A 16,481-nucleotide genomic window follows, 5' to 3' on the forward strand; every position below is an offset into this window, starting at 1 on the left:
ATCATAATCCGACTTTTTGTCGTCCGTGGAGTTTTCGCAAAAATCCAAAAGTACTCGCAGAAATTTTCTCGGGTAAATATCTTGACCAGGCTGAACATCGCAGATAATGACTAGGTCTGAGTTTCGCGTCTCTATATATATATTTGGCGCGAAACTCTACCGAGTTTCCTAATAATAGGGACTTCGGCGCGTCGTGAGAAATGGTGGCGGCGTAGTCCCCTCTGGAAAGCGGTTTGATAAGCAAAAATAAGCGCAAATAGACCCAACATTATTTAAAATACATTTTACGGTGGAGAAACCCCCTTAATTCGAATCGGCGAAGAAACTTGGCGCGTCTTTTTAGGAGCCCGCCGGAGAACAAAGGAAAATTAATAATCCTACTTTTTGTCGTCCGTGGAGTTTTCGCAAAAATCCAAAAGTACTCGCGGAAGTTTCCTCGGGTAAATATCGTGATAATGGGGACTTCGGCGCGTCGTGAGAAATGGTGGCGGCGTAGTCCCCTCTGGAAAGCGGTTTGATAAGCAAAAATAAGCGCAAATAGACCCAACATTATTTAAAATACATTTTACGGTGGAGAAACCCCCTTAATTCGAATCGGCGAAGAAACTTGGCGCGTCTTTTTAGGAGCCCGCCGGAGAACAAAGGAAAATTAATAATCCTACTTTTTGTCGTCCGTGGAGTTTTCGCAAAAATCCAAAAGTACTCGCGGAAGTTTCCTCGGGTAAATATCTTGATAATGGGGACTTCGGCGCGTCGTGAGAAATGGTGGCGGCGTAGTCCCCTCTGGAAAGCGGTTTGATAAGCAAAAATAAGCGCAAATAGAGGGGAGTTACGCCATAACTTTCTCGGCCGGAGGAAGTGGACCGCGTTCCTCTTTCTCCTAGGTAGGAAATTTAAATAAAATGTCCCCCGCATTCGAATAACGTCTCATAACTCGGCGACAGTTGGGGGTGAGACCGGAACTTCGGGAAAAGCCGGGAAAAGACGACGGGGTATCTCTCTCATTGTTTCCCTCGGATCTTCTGCGTCACTCTTCCAGAGTTTCCTCGTTAAACGATTAACGCTGACATTTCGTACTCGCCGGAAACACCGACGCCATCGGAATTGTCTTCTCGACTAAACGAGAGCTCGAGGGCTTCCCTTTGTATCTGGATAGTGTCTAATCAGGACTCCTGATAAGCTGCAAAAATTCCCCTTATTCTTTACAAATCTCTTGTAGGGTGAAGTACGGACAAACGCGTACCTTTTCAACGTGTACTTCTAAAGACGTTATTTCCCTCCCTTTCCAAACAATTTCATGTACATGTTACACCATAGTATTTTATCTTCATTATATTCTTCAATTGTTTGCCTAGGATTAATAGTTGTTATAATAGAACGAGAATATTAAAGTTCTTGATTTGGACATCTATCCCCCTCGGGGGGAGGATAGATGCTCTAAGGGGAAAAAAATGAAATCATAATCAATTTGTTGGAAAAGTTCTCTTTTTAATCTTAGCAAAGTTAACGAAAACAGTTTTCGAGTTATCTTTAAACTTATAGAAATTGACAAAAATATGAAAGGTCCCGATTTGGACATCTACCCCCCTCGGGGTGAACGCATAAATGCCCTAAGGGAAAATAAATGAAATCATAATCATTTTGTTTGAAAAATCGTGTTTTTAATCTTAGATAAGTTAACGGAAACAGTTTTCAAGTTATCTTTAAACTTATAGAAATTAACAAAAATAGTTTTTAATGGTTAACGCAGGTACAAGCGTCCTTCAATTTACGCGGAGTATCCATTCCACGTAGATTCGTTTTACGCGAATAAAAATCACGTAAATAATGTCTGTCAGAAGAAAAGAAAAAAATATTGGAAATAAAAGCTTGTACATATAAGTTTAAAAAAAAATATATATAACAAAATATAATGACTTATGATATATGACATAAAATATAATGACCGGACTTTAACTCTTTCAAGACGGAGTCATTTCGACATATGGGCGAAATTCGTCTGACCGTGCAAGCAATTTTGGACCAAATGTCGGACGCCTTTAGGCGCTTTTAATAGCCGAAGGGTTAAACTAAGGCATCTATCCTTTTAGGTGCGGATAGATGCCTTCGTACATGTCAAAATAAATGTTAGAGGCTAGGAAAGCATTGGAGGTCTTTATTTGTTATATGTATGATTATTACGCATCACGGGAGACCACGGATCGTACATACGTAGACACCAGCCGAGGTTGTACTCCTGTTCGTTGGACATTTGATCCGTAGGAGCTTTAACCACCAAGACGGGATTAACGAGATCCCGAGGGAACGCCATGGGGCGGGATTAACGAGCACAGAGGAAGGAGCACGAACTCGAGTATTTCCCGAGCATAAGTTTCTTCGGTTTATTTCGCGTGCAACTTCCCTCGCCGGTATTTCATGCTTAAGGGGTTAAACCACGTCAGAGTCCACAGTTGATCAGCTCTTCCGACCGGAACGAAAACGCTCCGATAATTCGCGGCTAACGTTCTTTTGTTGTTTTTTTTTATTTTCTCATATTATCAAAACGAACCCCCGAAATGGAAACGCGTTTTTCCTACGGCGAACTAAATTTGTAGAATCGGTGAAACTGTTCTGAAATGTTAATTACAAGTTTTATTGCAGTTGATCAGCTCTTCCGAGCAAGCAATAGTAGACCGAAATTATGGACGTATATACTCATTTTGCAGTCGAAGGATTAATTCTTCTTGTTAACGACTTATTTATTTATCAAATTCGAGACACATTATCAAATGTTCCTATATCCGAAATGAAGAAGTAGGGAAAAAAGGTCCTAAATTCTTGGTTCTCCATTTAACAAGGATTTACTGTTTAATCGTTGTTATGAAAATTTCATTTTTCATAGCAATGGCCGTTTGTTTATTGGAATTATTGCCGAGTGGTCACGCAATGTACATAGCGGTCTGAAATGTTACATTGCCGGTATCTAAACAGTCCCACCAAGTGTACTATCAAGTTATCCTCTTTATCTTGGCTCCCCAGGCTACCATTTGGTTTATCGAGGCTTTGCTGGCGATTTCTCTATTCATCCACTTCGTGCTACCGATTTACTACGCGATTCGCTGAAACACGTGACCTAGTGACCCTAGAAAGAACGATAAAAAGACCGACCCAATAAAAACCAGAATAAATGAACAAGAAGCGAGAGAAATATTTTTCGAGGCGATAATTTGGCCTATTACGGGAAAAAGTTTATATATAAACATGGCTGTTGTTTTTAGTAATGTCCACGATACGGCTATTTAAGTTCCTTAAAAGGCTGTCCTCCTTTTATTTTCATTTCTGCAAATACTTTTCATCGACATTTTTATTTTTAATTCTACGCGGCGAATTCTACGAACAGGCAGGAACTAATTAATTCGTCGATACGGGGATTATTTACACACGAAATGATAACGAATCGTGTGCACGTTACATTCAGAAGAAATGTATGAAATTTAAAGAAGTACTGTAAAAGGTACCGTGAAAACATTTTCAAGTGTTCAGGTTTGAAGAAATATTTCTAAGTGTTCAGGTTTCGAGCATTTATTGTAAATTTAACACGTCCACTATTCATTGTTATTCCAAGTGCTCCTATAAATTTTAAACACTTGCATCATCGATGTCACCTAGATTAACAACTATATTCACGTGATATCTCAAAATATGTATGTATATATAATTTCTTTGGATCAATGATTTTTATTCTCTCGGTGCATTCGCCGGTAATTTGAAATATTTATTAAAAATATATATAAAAACATATATAAAATATTTCCTTTTCACGGTCACATCTAATACATTTAGTTCACTTATTTGGTCTGTACATTCCTCTTTCGCGCATTGACAAAAACTTCATTGCCACTGGTTAAAGAAACATTTCTTCGGGCCAATGATTTTTTTTCTCTCAGTGCATCCTCCGGTAATTTGAAATATTTACTAAAAATATGTTAAGTAATAGTGTGGAAATGCCTTCGGAATTTCTCGCTTTCCTTTTCACGGCCGCATCTAATACACTTAGGTCACTTATTTCGTCTGTACATTCCTCTTTCGCACATTGACATAAATTTCATTGCCACTGGTTAAAAAAAACATTTCTCCGGTGAATGATTTTTTTTCTCTCAGTGCATCCGCCGGTAATTTGAAATATTTTCTAAAAATATGTTAAGTAATAGTTGGGAAATGTCTTCGGAATTTCTCGCTTTCCTTTTCACGGTCGCATCTAATACACTTAGTTCACTTATTTGGTCTGTGCGTTCCTCTTTCGCCGCGTCGATAGTAACTCCCGAGAGTTCCCAAATATCGTCGGCGAAGTACCTTCTCGTTCGAGGCTGCGACTAACCGAAGAGGGTCCTGAACTCAATGGAACTTCTGGAAACGACACCACGTACCCCAATTACCGTAAAACGAAATAACGACGTCGTGGCACGCCGAGGAATCCTCGCGGCTCCGTAATTGCTACCGTTTCGACGGCATTCGTGGACCGCGAGCGAATTCCGGGCCGAGCTTTTTCTCGAGGAAGATGCTGTGCCGGGAACTTGGCCATTCCTCGATTGAAACTCGGGAGCATTGCGGCTGCGAGCTGAGTCTCTCTCATTTTTATTTATGCCTGAATATCTCGGAGGAAATTCCCGACACTCCGTATCATCTCCGAATCTCCTCGCAAACCGCATTTCCACTGACACAGAAATTGGTCAACATTGTGACAGTAGCATGAAATCATTTTAATCTTCATTTCCCACTCTTTAATTTAGCATACGTACCCTGTTAAAAAATAAATATTATATAATTCGTATTATATAATTCGTAATAATATATAATTCGTAGCATGAAATCATTTTAATCCTCCATTTCCACTCTTTAATTTTGCCTACGTACCCTGTTAAAAAATAAATATTATAATTCGTAAACCGCATTTCCACTGACTTTGAAATTGGTAAACATTGTGACAGTAGCATGAAATCATTTTAATCCTCCATTCCCACTCTTTAATTTTGCCTACATAGCCTATTAAACAAAAAAATATTATTATTCGCAGACCGCATTTCCACTGACACAGAAATTGGTCAACATTGTGACAGTAGCATGAAATCATTTTAATCCTCCATTTCCACTCTTCAACTTTGCCTACGTACCCTATTAAAAAATAAATATTATAATTCGTAAACCGCATTTCCACTGACACAGAAATTGGTCAACATTGTGAAGCATGAAATCATTATAATCTTCCATTCCCACTCTTTAATTTTGTCTACGTACACTGTTAAACAAAAAATAGTATTATTCGCAAGTCGCATTTTCACTGACACAGAAATTGGTCAACATTGTGACAGTAGCATGAAATCATTTTAATCTTCCATTCCCACTCTTTAATTTTGCCTATGTACCCTGTTAAAAAATAAATATTATCATTTGCATACCGCATTTCCACTGACACAGAAATTGATTGAAATTGTGACAGTAGCATGAAACCATTTTAATCTTCCATTCCCGCTCTATAAGGTGATATGAAAGGGTCATTATAGAATGAAGTTTTTTAAACATTTTCTCCAAAGATATCTAAGAACAAAATAATTGCCGGTAAAATTGTTCTGAATTCACTTGCAAATACCTGCACTTTCTTCAACTTTAGAAATATCTTAGGTTGTGATAAAATGACGGTCATTTAAAATTACATGACAAAATATTGAAACAATAAAGGAATCTTACCCTGGTTATCAACCATAAATAATGTACTGGGGTAAATACCCAATAAAATACATAGGTACGTCATTTGTTCCCGTATTCTCAATCTTTCTTTATGTCACAAACATAAAACTCTCGACGACTGAATTTAATTTAAATTTTATTAATCATAAAAATCGATTTTATAGCATTACTTTGAAGAAGTACGACGAAGCAATCTGATAATAATTTAAAAGATTAATAAATTCCGTTCTTGCTCTAGTAACATACTCTGCTAGTTCTGTCGACGGGACTTTTCGTTCAATTTCTCATTTGTTTTTTTGAAGAGATAAGAAAGAGCTTTTGCGTTTCCGTCTAGAAATGAGATTATCAGAGGAATTATCAAGAGCCCGTCTGCGATGACTCGGAGGACAGGTGTTTAATTTATTTTCCTATATTTTTTACTTATTTCTAAAGCATCGTACGAGATCTTCCGCCAGGATGACCCTCTCGGAAAAGTACACCTCCTTGCGATTAGGCTTATGGGGAACTAATTACCCGGCAGGAAATAACCGAGAAAGGTACAAAAGGAACCATCGCGAATACGAATTGCTCCGCTGCGTATCTTACCTCCAGAGACAGGAGAGTCCGATCGGCAGAAAAATCGAGTTCATCCATCTCGAGCAGGAAGTGGCTGACAGCAGGTTCTCGGCAAGAACTCGTCGCAAGCCTGATCAGTAATAAGGTCTTCTTCTCAGGGTGCTTAAGGCGATATGAAAGGGTCATTCTATACATATGAAACGTCAGTGTATTTCTATAACTTTTCTCCAAACTAGGGGCACCGAATTATTTGTCATTTTTACACGTGATTATGTAGGCCCTAAGGAAGAACGCGATGCTCGTGAAATTTCATTTTTCAAAAAAAGTTCTCTATTTCGGACACGAAGCAAAAGACGATATTTTTAGACAAGCAGAAATTATCATTGTCACGGTGTTAAGGTGATATGAAAGTGTCATATATCCATACCAAAAAGTCAAAATATTTATGAAACTTTTCGAGCGAAATTGGGTGCACCTAATCATTTGACACTTCAGCACGTGATTATGAAAGCTTTAAGGAAGAACTCAGTGCTCGTGAAATTTCATTTTTCGAAAAAAGTTCTCTATTTATTTCGGACACGAAGCAAAATTTTTAGACAAGCAGAAATTATCATTGTCACGGTTTTAAGGTAATTTGAAAGTGTCATATATCCATACCAAAAAATCAATATATTTATGAAACTCTTCTCGAAATTGGGGGCACCGAATCATTTGACACTTTAGCACGTGATTACGAAGGCCATAAGGAAGAACGCTATGCTCGTGAAATTTCATTTTTCAAAAAAAGTTCTCTATTTCGGACACGAAGCAAAAGATGATATTTTTTTCGAAAAGTGAAATTTCATGGGCAGCGCGTTCTTCCTTAGAGCCTCCATAATCACGTGTTAAAGTTTTAGATAATTTGGAGCACCCGGTTTGGAGAAAAGTTTAATAAATATTTGGACTTTTCGGTACGTATATATCATACTTTCATATCACCTTAAGGATGGTTACACGAACTAGGTGAACTGGAGGATCCTTGAGTATGCCGGCCATTTCCCGAGCTATGTCGGACCTCCTCGCAAACGACACTTTCCAACTGAATTTCCGCTCGCAAATAACATATTAATCATTCTACCTTCCTCTCCTTCCATTCCAACCTCTCGTCCTCCTCTTCACTCGTCAGAACGGTTTCCGTCCATCGTCGCTAGGAATTTGCTTCGACTTAAGGTGATATGAAAATGCGATGTACACATAACAAAAAGGCCAAATATTTATAAAACTTTTCTCCAAACTGGGTGCACCGTATTATCTGAAGCTTTAACACGTGATTATGGAGGTCCTAAGGAATAACGCGCTGCACGTAAAATTTCTTCTTTCTAAAAAAAATTTGATACTTATCTCAGAGAAGAACCAAAAGAAGATATTTTTTTTTTATTCTTGAAAAATGAAATTTCACGGGCAGAGCGTTCTTCCTTAGAGCCTCCATAATCACGTGTTAAGGTTTTAGATAACTTGGTGCACCCAGTTTGGAGAAAGATTTTATATATATTTTCACTTTTTGTTATGTATATATCGCACTTTCATATCACCTTAATCATCGACGTGATACGTTATCTCTGCGTTCCAAACGGGGCCTAGGCATGCGCGAATATTCTTCTTTCCTTTTTTTGTCGCCCAGGAAAGTCGTAACAATCAAACGTTATGAAGCGTTACGAGAGAAGTTAGGCAAACGCGGATAACCAAAGGGATATTGCAAGGAGTGCCTCCTGAAAATGGCGCCGACCTGAAAAGGCGGTCGGAAAATACGGAGGAACTTTCATTTCGTTCTTGGAACTCGCGCATTCCTCATAAACGATGAATTACGAAATTTATATCATGGACCTTTGTTACTACTCGCACAGTTTCCATAAAATCTAGAAATTCCCCGGTCGAGGGAGGTTCTTTGCGAGGGAGCTCGAGAACATTGCTCGTTTCCCGAGTTATGTTAGACCTACTTGCAAATGACATTTCTCAACTAAATTTCCGCTTTCGAATAACATAATCATGCCCCCTCCCTCCACCCCTAGATTCGAGTGCAGAACCTTGATAACACCCTTTAACCCTAATTCCCTTTTTGTGGATACCTCGAAATTTCTAGTTCATTAATCGTTTATCAATGCGGAATTATTTATCTGTCATAAGGTTGTTTGGTCGTTATGAACTAGTTATTAAAAAATATCCAACTTCTAATCGTATTATCTGAAACTTGTAGGTACCTTGCTGATGAGCGGTAAATGAACATTCATTTATTTGTGATTTGCAAAACATAGTGAATGATTATCTTTACCGATACGATTACATGTCATGATATAAAGTCGTCTTAAAAAATATCAATCATCTAATCATCTTATCTGAAACTTGTAGTTATCTTGCGGATGATTATTAAATGAACATTCATTTATTTGTGATTTGCAAAACACAAAATAGTGAATGATACTATTTCGACCGATTCGATCACATATGATAGAAAGTCGAATTTATGATTACTGCTTTATCTCTGTTGATCGACTGAATAGATACGTCTTTCCAATGTCCATAAAGCTGGCATTGCCACATTAGGACAATTCAATAAAATTTGTTACAGAATTTATTGCTAATTTATTGCTATTTTCTTTCCACTGTGGATGCAGGATGCACGAACTCTTGATCTGACCGTAATGATAATTCGATCCAATACCCTTAAAAAAAGTGTCTTATTCCTATACAACATATACATATAAACATATTATTTAAAAGAAACACACATGCACAACATACATACATACTCTATACAACATATACATATAAACATATTATTTAAAAGAAACACACATGCACAACATACATACATACTCTATACAACATATACATATAAACATATTATTTAAAAGAAACACACATGCACAACATACATACATACTCTATACAACATATACATATAAACATATTATTTAAAAGAAACACACATGCACAACATACGTACATACATAAAACAAACATATTATTTATATACAACATATGTTAGAAAGAAGCAAAAATTGTGGAGGTACACACGGGATATTTTTCTTATCATCGATCCCCCATCGGTTTTGGACCTTTCATAGGACTCACCCTGTATCGCTCGATCGTTCCCTCTTTCTCTCCCTCTCTTGATTCACCGGAGCGTTTAGCAACCCTTCTTTGTTGGGCTACTTCCAGTTCTCAATTTCCTTCGGAGCCCCGAGCCACCACCTAACCCCGTTCGCTTGAACAAACGAGAGTTCGGCCAAGTTCAAACACGCGGGAGCAGTAATCCCGCGGTTGTTTCGGATGTTCTTGTTGTTGTTGCCGTTCCTTCCGCGAACTCCGGGAACGCAATTATGGACACCCGAGTTCCAAAGATCAATTTGGTCAAGAAACGCGGATACTCCGCCGGTATCCGAACCAACCGGTAGAATTGAATCCCTTTCCGAAGTTTCGCAATCTTCCTTTAAGGTGATATGAAAGGGTCATTGTACATATATACAAAACGTGAAAATATTTATAAAACTTGACGCCCCTAATCATTTGAAAGTTTAGCTCGTGATTATGGAAGCCCTAAAGAAGATCGCGATGATCGCGAAATTTTATTTTTTACAACAAAATGTGATCTTGGGTCTAGTCTAGACTAAATAAAAAGGACATTTTCTTGATTTTTCCAAATTGGATACACCTATATCATTTGAAAGTTTAGCTCGTGATTATGGAAGCCCTAAAGAAGATCGCGATGATCGTGAAATTTTATTTTTCATCTAAAATTGATTTATTTATCATGGACCACGATTTTGTGTATACCTATTTCGACCAAAAGGTTTTGATGAGCTGGAGGAGAATGATACCGCTAAATAAATTTAACAATTATTATACGAGAACTCAAAACATTAATTGAGAAAGAATTATTAAACTTTTTGACACCTTTGGTAGAAATAGCGTTAAAATATCCCAGGTACGAGGCACTTGCCGACGAATAAATCGTTAAACTGGCCTTTGTTATTAGCCCACCAAAACGGGTATAGATGAATTTTAATTTCTCGACGTCGATTAAATTTCGCAGCGCCTTTCATATCATCTTAAGTGTTACAACAGGCTAATACCTTGAGCTCTCTTATCCTCGATTCATTTAAAAGATCCTATATACGAGGCACTTTTCAGGGAATAAATCGTTAAACTGGACTTTGTTATTAGCCCACTGCTGAAGATGCTCTTCGGCATCCATAACGCGTCGAAGGTTACGGGCCGGGAATCTGGAAGAGTACCTCGGAGATGAACGGGTTCTCGAAGGAAAAAGCAAGACTTTTTAAACTTGTTTCCAAATTACGGGGATCTTGGTCCTTAGAGGGGCAATTATGGACCCGAGAGTTCCAAGGCCAATTTGGAGGAGAACCGTGGCCGTGCCGAAGAGACGCCGTAATCGAATTCCTCTTCAACGATCCTTCGGCTATATCCCTCCTACGTCCACTATTCATTAAACCAGGGTATGGGAGTTCATTAGGAGATATCTCGAATGACATCCGGTCATCGAATGGCTTTTCAACCTTCGCCGATTACTGCTACCTCGAGTATTGTCACTTTAATGTCCAACTCTCGTTGTCGCCACAAAAAAGTTCATAACCACTTGCCTTGGAATGACGTACACGGTACCTCGATTATTGACTATCGGAAAATATGTAAATGACCTGCATATAACGTCCTGCCGTTTCATTGTAACTTGTCAACGCGTTAGATTATTTTATGCATATGATCGCGAATAATGCTCGCTAATAAATTAATAATAATTTAGCGATCGGGACGATGGGTGGATAAGTCATTTCTAATGGCCCGTGTTTCTTGTAACAGGGGTCTAATATATGATAAGGAAAATTTTGTAAATAATTTATCGGCTTTCCGAACCTCTGCAGCGTGTTGCCACTTATCAAGCTTTCGCAGTCCTGTGTTAAGCTTTCTTATCCTCGATTTATTTAAACGATCTCGCGTTTCGCGATGCGTTTAATTGGACTTTACTTTCCAGCCAGCTCTTGTATGTACTCTTCAATATCCATAAAGGTTATGATACATCATTTCCACCTCCACATATATTTTCAATAAGAAGTGCCTGCAATACGAAGTATCAAGAATTTCGCCCTGGAAATAATTTATTGGATTTTTTTTTATACCTCCGAGGTGTCGTCAGTTTTTAAACTTTCGCAATCCTGCGTTGTTTTTTATCCTCGATTAACTTAAATATTCTTTTTTCACAAAATCGAGCCTTATTTTTAGTAGGTTCTCTTCAGCATCCATATTATTCGATACGCAATTTCAATAATACATCTTTTCAGAATCGAATCTTATTTTTATTATGTTCTTTTTCAAACTTTGGCAACCTTGTTTTGTTTTCTTATCTTCGATTAATTTAAACATTCTCATCTTTATGAAAATCGAGCCTTAACTTTAATAAGTTCTTTTCAAGGTCCGTATAACTCGACACATCATTTCGTACAATTTCATTAAGCAGTGCCTATAATACAAAGTATTAATAATTTCATAATCCAAACAATATATCAGCCTTTCTAGCCCTGCAAGGTGTTCCTATTTTTCAAACTTTCGCAACCTTGTTTTGTTTTCTTATCCTTTATTAATTTAAATATTCATTTTGTCACAAAATCGAGCCTTATTATTAATAAGTTCTCCTCAGCATCCATAAGAGTCGATGCATCATTTCGAACACGTCATACAATTTCATCAAGCAGTGCCTATAATACAAAGTATCAATAATTTCGTAATTGAAATAATTTCTCGGTTTTCCGAGCCCTGCAAGGTGTTCCTATTTTTCAAACTTGTTTTGTTTTCTTATCCTTAATTATTTTAAATATTCATTTTGTCACAAAATCGAGCCTTATCATTAATAAGTTCTCCTCAGCATCCATAAGACTCGATGCATCATTTCGAACGCCTCGTACAATTTCACTAACAGGTGGCAAACGCGTAGAGAGGAGAATTACATAAATGAAATAATTTATCGGTTTTTCGAGGCCCTACAGCGAACCGGCATTTCCCTGAAGGTGTAGAGCCCTACTTGGTTTACTCGTTACAACGCCTGGCAATCCTCCCCAGCAGAGATATCTAAATGAGTCCTCGACTCATCCTTCCGTCCCGGTGTTCCAGCCAGTCTCGTTCACTTAGACAAACGAGAGTTTGCCAAGTGTCGGAGGGTAGTAATCCCGCGACTGTTCGGCTTGTTCTTGTTGTTGTTGCCGTTCCTTCGCGGCCCGTGGAGGGGACAATTATAAAGCCCTGAATCACTCGGGGCTCTCCCTTTCAAGGAGCGATTCGGAGGCGAACAGTGGATATTCCAAGGATATTCCGAGGATATTCCAAGGATATCCCGGAGATATTCCCCGAAGTTTGTTCGCCTCGAACGAGTCCACCCTTGAGACCGGGATCGTCTCGGATACTCGGGGATCTCCTGGAGATCCGGGATAATCGGATTCCCCTCGGCCCTCCCGTGTATTCTTTTCTACACCCTCGCTCGTTAACGCAGGACGTGGGAGATCCTTCAAGGATGTATCAAGGATCAGATCCCGCCGTCGAACGGCTTATCGCGATCCCCCCCGATTCGGCAAAAAATCGAAATCCTTGAGTTACGATTACATTTATCTTTATTTACGCTCCCTATATACACACCTAACGTTTATCCAAAGTCCCAACTCGGCCCTGGATATAATTTTTTTTTATTCCAAATTATCGCGATTACGGCTTATCGCTATCCTCCCGCGATCCGGCGAATAATCGAAATCCTTGAGTTACGATTACATTTATTTTTATTATTAAAAGAAAAAACGGATTTACGCCAATCCTGCAAATTAACCAAATGAAAAGATTTCATTCGATGAACCGATTTATTCTTCTGCGTATATATTTCTATTTTCTTCCATTTCTTTATTAAAAAAAAAAACGATTTACGCCAATTCTGCAAATTAACCAAATGAAACGATTTCATTCGCTGAACCGATTTATTCCTCTGCGTGTATATTTCTATTTTCTTCCATTTCTTTATTAAAAAAAAATAAACCGATTTACGCCAATCCTGCAAATTAACCAAATGAAACTATTTCATTCGATGAACCGATTTATTTTTCTACGTTTATATTTCTTCATTTCCAAACCGTGACCTCCCTGGGCAGTTTTCTTGCTCTTCCTGGAGAATCTTTCGAGGTGACTTCTTACGGTAGACTTTTCGTTCCTTTTTGCCCCTTCCGAGTCTCTCCTGCGATCATGAGAGGCGAGGAAGACGGGCCGAAAGGCTGAATCCGGAGTAGTTTACTGTCTGGATTTATCTCCAGCCGGTCCAGAACATTAAACTTTCCGTACGTACCTCCGAGGTAAGTATGATGGAAGACGATGGATAAGAGCATACCGTGCCGCGTGCAGGGAGCCTCCTTGACATAACGTCATACAACATACCATATGCAAATGTATCGCAAATCCATCGATCGGCGATGCTCCCGAAGAACCTTTTCCATCAACCCGGTACTCCACCACTTTCCTGAACGTCTCTTTCGCGATTCTCCCTCCTCCCAATCCTGGCAAAGTGGATCCCAATGTTTAAGAGTATTTTCTAATTCATTAGAAAAATTTCCCACGATCATTAGAGGTGCTGAACCACGCGAAAAGGGAAGAGTGGTCAGGAAGAGAATTGTGATAATGGAATAAGGACCTCCTAGGTAATCCCAGAAAGCCATTCTTCCCTGGTGAGGACGCCATCTTGCGTATGCAAGACTCATGTGATCCCCTCATTTTAGCCACCTTGCTGTGGTAATGCTAACCAAATAATTTTTTTCCGCGCACAACTTAATTAACAAGGAACTTCCCCATCCATTTCTCGCGATTCCCCGCGGTGGTCTTGGAATAAGGACCTTCCAGGTAATTCCAGAAAGCCATTCTTCCCTGGCGAGGACGCCATCTTGCCTATGCAAGACTCATATGATCCCATAATCGGCCAGTCGCTTACACGGGACTCTAGGTGTGTGTCCCACTGTAAATTCCTAATGTGGGCTCCTTAGGGATTCATAAGAATTTTATCGCCACGTCAGGGAGCTCACCTGGACTTCCCTCTTGAATCGTAAATGCGGCTCGAGCCACTCTTTCAATTCGCCCTGACCCTTCGCTTCTCGTCATAAATGTGCTCCAAACCGCCCCTCGCATTTACTTTAATGCACTCGAAACTTGCCTTTCGTCCCTGGCGATGTCAAGGCGCAGCGCGAACCCTTCGGCTTCATTCTCCTTTGGCGTCGCCATGTTGAAAGGATCGCGTCGTTGCGCCGCCATCTTAAAACGAACTGCGCCGCCATGTTGGAAAAATCGCGTCAGCCAGTTCCCACTTTATGCACGTCAGAAAATCACCGAGTCTTCTCGACAAGGGACTATTTATTTGGAAATTCAGGAAATTTAACCCTTTAAATATGGGTATCAATACCCATTGCATCGATATTGTATCGTACAACATACAATTCTCCCGTTATGTACAAGACAATCCATTTGCATCGAGGGAGGAAAATATTAATTAGAACGTAATGAGGCACCTAGAGGCATCCCAAAAAATCCAAGATGAGTATCAACACTCATTGCACCCATATTGTATCGTACAACGTACAATTCTATCATTATCTACCAGATAATCTATTTGCATCGAAGGACAAAAATGTTAATTAGAACATAATGAGCCATCCAGAAGTATCCCAAAAAATCCAAGATGAGTATCAATATCTATTGCACCCATACTGTATCGTACAACATACAATTCTCCCGTTATGTACAAGACAATCCATTTGCATCGAGGGGGGAAAATGTTAATTAGAACATAATGAGCCATCCAGGGGTATCCCAAAAAATCCAAGATGAGTATCAATACCCATTGCACCCATATTGTATCGTACAACATTCAATTCTCCCGTTATGTACAAGACAATCCATTTGCATCGAGGGGGAGAAACGTTAATTAGAACGGCGTTAGCTCTCGTTCTCCAGCGGGCCCCTTGCTCAAATACCGGAATATTGTTAGGCGGGTTTTGAGTGCTCTTGAGCGTTAAGTGCGTATACGGTTTATGCGGTGTGTACGTTGCGGCTGGCAGTGTTATGCGACGAAATGACTGTTTGTGCAGGCTCGGGCTCGGGATCTGGCAGCAGCGGATGTGCATCGAGCACCCTGGGCACGCTACCCTTAAACCGCTGCTATTCCTCTCTTCCAAGAGGCGCTTTGACAGCTTACGGAAGTTTAACCAGGCCAGCCACCCTGCCGCGACTTCCGCTAGGGTTTGGACTGGGTCCAGGACCAGGCTCCGGGAATGGTCCATTACCGCCCAATGACAGAGATCGCGACAGCAACGGCAGCAGCAAGAGGAACAGCGACAGCGTCCTCTGTCATAGACTGCCCCTGCTGCACCCCCTGCCAACCTGTGATGCACCTAGTCATCAGGGCACCGGCTTCCACGAGATCTTCAGTGCCATCAGGTCGGTATAACCTCAAAAGTCACTTCAGGTGTTAAAAAAACACTTCCCCAAATACACTCTTGTTCCTCTCTTGAATTGCAAAAATAATTCAATTTTTATTATTTTTTTTTTAATGACAAATGGAAACTATTTTCGCAAGGTATGTTAGTACTTGCATTTTATTAAACACTCAAATCAGATATTATTGACAAATTGTGGCACATTTTGTTCCACGTAAAGTATGTCTATTATAAAATTGATATTATTACTTAAAGTCATGGGTCTATGAGAATCTACAGTTTTCTATTTTCATGTAATCAAATGAAACGATACTAAATATGATCAAATGAAAAAAATTATAAACTTAGTTTGAAGATAATATTTTATTTGGCGAGCGCTGAAATGCTGACGAGAGGTCCAATGAGCACTTTGGGTGCTCGCCAAATAAAATGTTGTTTTCGAATTGAGTTTTTAATTTTTTTTTTTTATGTGGTTGGATGGAAATAGAAAACTGTAGATTTTCATAGACACGTGATTTTAAGTGATAATATGAATTTTAGAACAGATGTACTTGTATTATGTGGATCTTCAGGGCCATAAGGTCCGTATGATCCGACACATGATTTTAATTTATATAATTAATATAATTTTTTCCACGTAACGATGCGGCGTAGGATTTATATATATGCATGTATGTATGTATGTGTATATATAGGCTG

General features: G+C 39.2%; 1 protein-coding gene across 1 annotated transcript in view; it reads left to right on the forward strand.

The window, feature by feature from the left end:
* Positions 1 to 15,793, forward strand: part of LOC111674096 — a gene marked incomplete at its 5' end in the record, with an annotated part of 29,515 nt that extends 13,722 nt beyond the window's left edge. The window contains one exon of the mRNA XM_023433227.1: positions 15,435 to 15,793. Coding sequence (XP_023288995.1) covers positions 15,435 to 15,793 — 359 coding nt within the window. The remainder of the gene's footprint in view (positions 1 to 15,434) is intronic.
* Between the last annotated feature and the right edge of the window lie 688 nt (positions 15,794 to 16,481).

This window comes from Orussus abietinus, unplaced genomic scaffold (genome assembly GCF_000612105.2).
Source record: "Orussus abietinus isolate OABI.00-Male unplaced genomic scaffold, Oabi_2.0 scaffold617, whole genome shotgun sequence".
NCBI classification, from domain to species: Eukaryota; Metazoa; Arthropoda; class Insecta; order Hymenoptera; family Orussidae; genus Orussus; species Orussus abietinus.